We start from the raw sequence: 10,000 nt of genomic DNA on the forward strand, positions 1-10,000 counted from the left end.
AATAAAATAATAAAATAAAAAAAAAAAAAAAAAAAAAAAAAAAAAATACATATATATATATATATATATATATATATATATAATACATACACCCTTATGTGTATATAAACACATGGTGTTTTCTAATTAGAAATAAAGTTATAATTCAATGATTTTTTTTTTTTTTTTTTTTTTTTTTTTCTATATTGAAGTAGGTTTAAAAAAATAAAATATAAAAAATATGTGAAACATTAGAAATAAAAACATCAATAGATTTATATATTCAGATATATCCTTTATTGGATATTTTAAATATTTTCCTTTTTTTTTTTTTCTTTTTTGTTACCTTTTATCCTGTAACAAAAAAAAATATATATATATTTATATATATATTTATTTATTTATTTAAAAACATTATTGTATAAATTGTATACTTTATTATTTTTGATATAATGTCTGCTTCCCATTTGAATCTATACAAGTGATTGTTATTATCAATATTATTAAGATAATAATTCTTCTTATTTAATTATGCATAGGATTTGGATTAACTATATAATGATTCATAACATTCTTATGATGTTTATTCTTATGAGATAAGGTATTTTCCAGATTATCAACATATAAATATATACCTATTATTGATACTAGTATAAACATTATTACAAATATGATAGCACCCCACATGAGCCTCGAGAAATAAATAGTAGACGCACCTAATGCAAAATTATGCATATCTAAATATTAAAAGAAAATATACAGATATAAACACACAAAAAATATATACATATATATATGTATACATATATGTAGGGAAAAAAAAAAAAAACACACATTTTACTTTTTTTTATTTAATTTACAATTGTCCTATTATCCTTCCTTCATACCTCTAAATACACCAGTAGGGTCATATATATGTTTTGATTGTACTTGTAAAAAAATTTTATTTGGTTCATTTTGCATTATGTGTATTTTATTATTCTTAAATTTCTTTCTTAACATATATCTTTTATTTTTTTTCACCTCATCATCTTGCTTCGCCCATATGAAATTATTTGAAAGTAAAAATAAAAAACAAACAACCAACCATAATTTCATTTTTAAAAAAAAAAAAAAAAAAAAAAAAAAAAAAAAAAAATTAACATAGAAGAGACATTTTTTTTTTTTGTCTATAAATATATAAATATAAATATATATATAATTATTTATAGTTGAGAATTTTTCATATATAAATTTTTTAGATTTAAAATAAAAAAAAAAAAAAAAAAATACATATATATATACATATATATATTAACTATTCTACATAAACAAAAAAACAAAAAATCACATACTACCATTGTGTGTTATAAAACATAATTATATTAATATATATATATGTATATATTAATGCACGGCTAAACAGTAAATATTGTGCAACATTTTTCTTTTCTTTTCTTTTCTTTTAAATTAAATAAAAAATGATTGAAGTGTTTTCATTGTTTATATAGTATAAAGGTATGCACAGAAAAATATAAAAATATTAAAAATAAAACATAAAGAATATTTAAAATAAACATAATATAAAATTTTATATTGTCCAAAAAAAAAAAAAAAAAAAAAAAAAAACATATATAAATATATATACCTATATATATAAATGTGTGTGTATATATTGAAGAACCAAAAAAAAATAATAATAAAATTTTCAAATAGCATGTTGCACATGAACAGATAATAAACTCAAAAAAAAAAAAAAAATAAAATAAACATACAAATTAAAAGATATATATATATATATATATATATATTTATATTTATATTTGTTTATTTAAAAAAAGAAAAGAAATTTATATTTGTATAAATTAAACAAATAAATTAGATGGATAAAATATACTTATGTGAATATGTTCATATATCTACATATTTTTTATATTTATATAGTGTAACTATTTCTCACAAAATAAATATGTGGATAAGTTGATTACATATTAATATGTTAGAACTAAAATATGACCTTATCGTTAGGGTTAATCCAGTTCATAATTTTTACATTTGAAGTATTACAAACAGTCATATCGATATCAACCCTTTTAGGTACAGGGTTTCTTCTATCTGGTAATGGAAATGCTGATATAGATTCAACTTGTATTATTTGTCTATTGATTTGATCAAATGTATTTTTATGACCACAGAATTCATCTTGTTCATTTTTTATATTTTCATAATCACCTATATCTTTATATCCAATTTTTTTTGAATATATTAATTCTTTAATTTTTAAAACTGCTTCTTTCTTAGATATTCTTTTAGTTTTATCATCACATAATTGATAATCTTCTAAGAAACGTTTTACACTTTCTTCTTTATAAATAGAACGTATAACATTTTCTGGAAATAAATATCTCTCACTTAATCTTTTGAAGGTAAAACGATAAGGATCAAAAGAATGTAAAAAATATATATACTCTCTTAATAAAGGATCAATTTTTCTATGTTCTGGTATCTTTATTGGAAATATACGATTCATAAATTTTTTAAAACCACTATCTTGCCAATATCTATAATTTTCAAATGTTGAAAGTGTTGGATTTCTAAATCCACAAAAATCACTATAATTTAATGTATTACTTACATCTCTACTATATTCTTCTTTTATAAATTTTTCATCATTTAATAATTTTTTTCTTTTATCCTTTTCATCTTTTATATTCTTTCCTTTATTAGGTATTACTATTTTATAATTATATGGAACACTATATGCATAATTATCAGATACACTCAAATTATATCTCTTATCCTTTTCTCTTAACTTTAAATTTTCATCTCGCCATTCTTCTGACCAACTACTATTCTTTTCAGATGGTTGCATATATGAAGGAAATTCATCTGATGCCTTTAAAGGGCTATCAAATGAACTATCTTCTAAAACTGAATTATTATCATCAAAACTTTTTTTTATATCATCTCTTTCCTTAAAAAAAATAGCCTTCTTAGTATTACTTCGTAGAAAATTTCTGCATAGTTTTATAGCCATTAAAATTAATTCATCAATATTAAAATAAAAAATAAAAAATAAAAAACAAAAAAAATTAAAAATTAAAAATTACACATAAATATTATATATATATATATATATATATATATTTTTTTTAAATAAATATGTTCACCTTTATATAATATTTATAAATAATATAAGAAAAAATATATTTATTATATACCAAAAATCAAATTTAAAGCTAAAAATCAACTTTACATTTACATTCACATTAACCCTTCTGATAGGCTCTAACATAAAATCATTTTGTAGATCATAATGTAACACATATGAAAACATTTCCTTCTTTTAATAAATATAAGAGGGAACATATAAAAAAATAAAATATGTTAAAATATATTAAAATATATTAAAATACAATTTTAAACGGTTTCTTAATTATTGACAAAATGATATTTATTTTTTCATCAAAAAAAAAAAAAAAAAAATTAAAAAAATATAAAATAAAATAAAATAAAATAAATAGGTGTAATATAAATAATATGAAAATATATAACTCTGAAAAAAAAAAAAATATATTACAAAATTTAATACTTGTAGGATTATAAAATGAAATATTTTTATACTTATAAAAATATTTACAAATAAATAAAACAAATAGTACAATATAATAAAAAGGAAATATTTGGCATACAACAAAATGAATTACTAAAAAGTGTATAGGCAAAAAATTGAATACATATATGTATATATAAATATATATATATATATATATATATATTTTATTTTAGGAACTGTCCCATGCAGATTCAGATATAGATATTTCACTCGGAACATTTTTATATTCACACATTATTGAATAATTCGAATCGCTAGAATAAAATTCAAATTGATTTTTCTCATTTGATACATTTCTATTTAAATCTAAAAATGTTTTAAAGCTTTTTTCTTCATCATATGTTTCATGAATTTTTTCTTTTTCCTCTACTACCTTTTGCTCTTCCTTTTTGTTTTGATCTTCTTCTTGATTTTCTTCGTCTTCCTCTTCATCTTCATCATCACTATCTTCTCTTCCTTCATAAAAATTATCATAACTCATTCCTATGGACTTATATACATTTTCAAATGTTTTCGCCTGAATAACATAAGCCTTAAAAAAATGGGTGAGCAAAGATTTTATCAAAATTTTATTATGATAAAAATATTTTGGCTCTTTCATAAAATTCAAGCATACATTAATATGATGTTTAAAATAAAAAGAATTGAATTTTTTTAAAAACATAACAAAATGTTTATTCATTAGATAATACATAGGAACAGAAAAATAGAGATCAGCTTTTCTTCTTTTATTTATAGGCTTTTCTAATTTATTTTTTTCATCCATATTAAATAATTTCTCATCAATATGTTTATTACATATTAAAGCATCCCATATAAATTGTATATAATGACGATATATATAATTTTCATTGAAGTTGTGACAATATAGAAATATATCTAAACTAATATCATCACATGATGGTGGAATAAAAAATTCTATTTTATCAAATGAACAAAATAAAATATAAATTAAACCTGCCGTAAAAAATGTAAGAACACTACTTAAGCGTATTATCATATTCCCATTTTTTTTTAAAAAATTATAAGCTATAATTAAACTACCCACCAAATAATTTTTTATTTTTAATTCTTTTTCTACTACATCTACAAAATTTGGATATATACTATTCATATCTATATAAATAAATGAGCAACTATTCTTATCCTTTATACAACTAATTAATAATTCACTTATCGCTTTGTAAGATTTTTTATTTTCATACATATCATCTAGGTTAAGAAATGTTTCAGAATGTTCAGTATCACGTTTCTTTGACCCTAAAAAAAAAAAAAAAAAAAAAAAAAAAATATACAAATATAAATAAATATACATATATATATATATATATATATATTTTTATTTTATATGTTTTTGTGTGTTCATATATATATTCTTTTAATTAAGGGGCACATATATGTACTACACATGTATGAAGGCATATGTAGCTATTTTTTTCCATCTCATTTTTACCATGCTCCGATAAAATATGCGATTTAATTTTCTCATCAAAATAAACATAGTGACCATTTTGAAATTTTGAAAAAAAGTTATAGACATTTTGTTCATTACTTATAACTATAAATTGTTCTAAAAATGAACTATCTTGAAAAATATTCAAATATGCACAATTTGTTAGAGTAAAAAGACAATCGATTACATTTGCATGTAATTCATAATTTATATAAGATATATTTAATGGTTCATATTGTTTTAATATTTGTTTAAAACTATTAATATGTATATCATAATTATTATAATATAAATAATATCTACATTTTAAGATATCTTTAAAAATATTTTTCTTTTTTAAAAAAAAAGAATTATTATATTTATCTACACTATTGTGTAAATAAGATTTAAACCAATTTTTACTTGTAAAATAAACTTGTTTTTTTAATAAATTTTCAAATTCTAAATGATGTTTTAAAATTAAATTTTTATCCATACTAAATTTTCTTTTTTTTATAATATACTCATCAAGTTGGAACAATTCATTTTTATTATTATTATTATTATTATGATGATTATTTGTTGGTGTTTTTTTATTTTCGTTTATATCATCGTCATCTTCCAAATTAATATTATTATCATCCATATTACTAAAATTTTTAAATTTTATTTTTTTTAATAAAGCTGTTATTTTTTTTCGATATTTTTTTATATTGTCATTACAATAATTATTTTTATAATATGTATTTCTAAAATAAATACCTTTTTCTTCGGTCTCATATAAAATAGTATTATTTATTTTTAACCAATTTTTATTATCAGCATTGTTAATATTATTATTAAAAAATGTCTCATTGTTTATATCTTCTGATGATATACTGATATTATCCATGGTGCTATATTTATGATCATTAATTTTATCTTTATTTTTTTCTTGATATGTTTCATTTAATAAATCAACATCCTCATATATATGATCCATAAATTTATATATTAATTTATCCTTTTTTTTTATATCGATAATTTTATGTTCTTCAAAAAATTGAGATATATAAGTATTCTTGGTATTTTCTATATTCTTTTTAATTAAACTCATATTTGATACATTAATACATTTTTTTAATTCATATATTATATATTCAATAAAATGATTTATACAGTTTTTATATTCTTTTAAATAATTACTTTTAATCCATTTAAGTGGAATAATACTATGATTTATATAATTCCACATATTATCCTCTTTTCTATTATCATGTAATATATTATCATTCAGCTTAATTTTTTTTTGTTCTTTTTCTTTTATTTTTACAATATCATCTTCAACATTGTATTTATAATTACCACTTAAGAAAGGAACAATTTCTTTTTGTGCTAATTGAACCCAATTATTTAAGCATGACAGAAATATAGATGTTATACCATTAAAATGAATCCCTATCAAAAATATAATATTTTGTAAATAACAACAGGATGGTCTATACACATCTACTTTTTTAAAACATATAGAAAGAATAGAAAAAATTGATAAAAGGAAATTATCAAAAGATAATTTTATTTTCATAATAAAACATCCTCCAATATTTATCATACCTAAAGAACATACTAATTGACTTATACATAATATTCTTTCTATATGAATACTTTCTTCTATTATTTTTATCTTATCTTTGTTTATTTCCATATTATTCTTATTGTTATTCATATATATATTATGAATATCCTTTATTTTTAAACAGTCACATGTAATTAAATGAAATAATTTAATTTTATTACCTTCTCGAACTGTCTTATTCCATACATATTCAATATTTTCTAAATGTAATATATTCCCTGTATTATTTATACCAGAGATCCATTTTTCATTTTCATATAATATATATGAATAATAATATAAAGGATAAAATTTTTTATCTTTATATAATAAAGATAATAATATGTCATCTTTTTTTTTTGTTCTTTCATTATACATATCTTCTTTTTCATTTTTCATTTTTAATAATGAATGATAATTCAAAAAATCATTTTTCTTTTCTTTATTTATATCATCAATATTTTCATTCCTATTAAATATATCAAAATTATAATTATTATTTATATATTCATTAAAAGGATTTAAACTCATACCCATCCAATTATGATGAACATTATTATATTTATTTATTTTTAAATAATAATTTATGCAACTTATAAAATTAGCTTCTTCATTTATATGGAAACTATTAAATGATGTCATATTATCTTTATCTTCTTTTGTGTTAATTATATTTTCAAGTATTTTCCTTTCTTTTAATAACTCATAAAAATATAACCAATCTACACATTCTATCTCATCATTTATATTATGCTTCTTTATATATTTCACTATATCTTTGTCGTATTCAAAACGATGAACAACATCTTGATATTTATCTACAATCTTTTCGCACACTTCATCGTAATATTTCTTCAGATCTATCAGCTCGTTCAAAATGGATATATGTTCGCTGCGAAAAGGGCGTGGGTGGAAATAAATAAATAAATAAATAAATATATATATATATATATATATATATATATTTAGGTATGTATAATTATATATGTATATTAATATACAAATATATTTATACTATTGTATTATCTTATTATTATTTATTTTATTATTTTTTTTTTTTTTTATTGTTACCTTCCTAGTTCCTCTTTTATAGTATCACATTTACATACCCTTTTCCTTTTTATACAATAATCACAACTGTTCTCTGATTTTTTGATGTTATCACCTGTAAAGATGTCATTTAAATTTGTTTGAAAGCTGAACAGATGATTCATTCTTCTAATACTTTATCTCATTAAAAACATATAAATAAAAACATAAACAAATCAAAAAAAAAAAAAAAAAAAAAAAAAAATAATAATAATAATAATAATCGGATTAGGTTATAAAGAATTTATAACTCCTATGATACAATTCATTGGAATTATTATACATACATATATTTCATTCTATTTTATAATCATTATTTTTTATTTATATGTTTATATAATGAAATTAATATATGATCAATTTTATATGATAATAAATGCTGTTATATTTTATTTATTTTTTTATTTTTTATTATCTATTAATTAGTAAATATTCTCAAAAAAGAAATATATATAATATGTATAATATATATAATACTCTTTCGAGTTATTTATGATTTTTATTATGATATTAAAATATATATAACATTACCTATTTTATTCTTTTGCACATAAAATTTAAAGATATAACTAATTATACATAAATATATATATATATATATATATATAATATATTTATTATTTTTTTAAAATACATATTTTTCCCTTAAAAATTTTATGAAATATTAAAATAACAATATATTATTATATAATACTACCTAAGTATATATCTATTATATTATATATATATAATATATATATATATTATATATATTTTTATATGAATTTGTATCCTTCCATATATATATGTATATTAAAAAAAAATAATAAAAAAGAACGTTCTCTTCTTTCTATATTTTTTTTATTATTCTCATGTTCTATAATTATTTTTTATTTCTTGTATTTAAAAAAAGTAAACAATAATGTATACATAAAATAGAAATAATATAAATATTTGTACAAATAATTTTTATAGCTTCATAATTTGACATATATTCCTTCAAAACATTGAATATATATGCATATAACGTTTCAAATATAAAAATGATATTATATAATTTTAATGAATAAATGAAAATGTTTGGAGAACTTTTAATTTTTTTTTTTTTTTTTTTTTTGTATTAATCTCTAAATATTTTATATAAATTAAATAATGATCTACAGTTCATATTTTTTTTATCTATTTTGTTTATTTTTTCAAATATGGATGGGATAATGTCCTATTACGAAAACATTGTTTTAACAACATATATATATATATATATATATATATATATAAGAGAGAAAAAAAGAAAAAAGGACAAATAATTAAAATACAAAGTAATAATTATACCCTTAAATTTTCATTTTATAATTTATTCAAAACATAATAATGGTGGTAAATAAAGGAAAGAGGATTATGCCTTTTTAATTCTTACTATATCGAATATATTTTAATTATAGTTAAGGTGATAATTGTATATTTTATTCATATTTTTATATTATATTATAATATATATATATACAACTTCAATGTATTTACATGAAGTCGAAGGTTATCTAAAATAATATATATATATATATATATATATTTTTTTTTTTCGCTTTAATTCATATTTGCAAATAATGTTTTACCAACATTTTTTGAGAGTTCTCATATGCACACAAAAAACTTTCATTTATTTCTTTTTCATAAATAAAAATTGAACCAATTTGCTTACATATATAAACTTAAAAAATTGTTATGATATTCATTAAAACTAATGTATAAATATTATTTCCTTTCTACTTTTGAATTACTTCTTTCCAGTAATTTTTATGAGAAATATTGCGAGTGATAGACATGTATATGTATATATACATATATATATTATTATTATGTATAACTATATAATTTATTATGAAAATTTTTTCATGATGGTGTCCTTATAAATATTTTAAGTTCTTTTAATTGAATATATTATATTGCATTTAATATATTATTTATTTGAATATATTTTATAAAAGTGAACACATATGTTAAAGGAAATTTCAATAATATATCACAACATGAATAAAAAATATTTTATTATATTAATATCCTTTTATGTGTACAAAAAGGGAAATTATGAATTCATTATAATTTATATTCAGAAACAAAAAAGAAATATAGAAAAATAAAATAAAAATATATTCATATAACATAGTTCAAAAATATGGAATACAAATATGATAAATAAGACAATTTTATATATATTCTTGGATCTTATTCTTTATTAGGATAATTGCAAAATTTAATGTGCAATATTCAAGCAATTTTTTTATAAAGAATATTTCATATGAATATAGATATGAATAAAATATTAAATTAATGG

General features: G+C 18.0%; 3 protein-coding genes across 4 annotated transcripts; all 3 read right to left on the reverse strand.

Moving 5' to 3' along the window:
• Positions 1–504: 504 nt before the first annotated feature.
• On the reverse strand, positions 505–1,077 carry PGSY75_0105400 (hypothetical protein; the record flags this gene model as incomplete). 2 transcript variants are annotated; one of them, XM_018783609.1, is made up of 2 exons in its annotated part: positions 505–695; positions 867–1,077. In XM_018783609.1, the coding sequence occupies 2 exons, from the start codon at positions 1,075–1,077 to the stop codon at positions 505–507; spliced, it is 402 nt and encodes a 133-aa protein (XP_018643893.1). The 2 variants fall into 2 exon arrangements, with proteins under 2 accessions (XP_018643893.1, XP_018643892.1); XM_018783608.1 differs by having other exon boundaries at positions 505–716.
• Positions 1,078–1,963: 886 nt separating this feature from the next.
• On the reverse strand, positions 1,964–2,995 carry PGSY75_0105500 (hypothetical protein; the record flags this gene model as incomplete). Its single annotated transcript, XM_018783610.1, has 1 exon — positions 1,964–2,995. One exon carries the CDS (start codon positions 2,993–2,995, stop codon positions 1,964–1,966), a length of 1,032 nt encoding a protein of 343 aa, XP_018643894.1.
• Positions 2,996–3,743: 748 nt separating this feature from the next.
• PGSY75_0105600 (hypothetical protein) lies at positions 3,744–7,814 on the reverse strand (the record flags this gene model as incomplete). The annotated part of the gene is made up of 3 exons (XM_018783611.1): positions 3,744–4,834; positions 5,028–7,492; positions 7,672–7,814. The coding sequence occupies 3 exons, from the start codon at positions 7,812–7,814 to the stop codon at positions 3,744–3,746; spliced, it is 3,699 nt and encodes a 1,232-aa protein (XP_018643895.1).
• Positions 7,815–10,000: the final 2,186 nt, after the last annotated feature.

The sequence above is a fragment of the Plasmodium gaboni genome, chromosome 1 (genome assembly GCF_001602025.1).
Source record: "Plasmodium gaboni strain SY75 chromosome 1, whole genome shotgun sequence".
NCBI lineage: Eukaryota > Apicomplexa > Aconoidasida > Haemosporida > Plasmodiidae > Plasmodium > Plasmodium gaboni.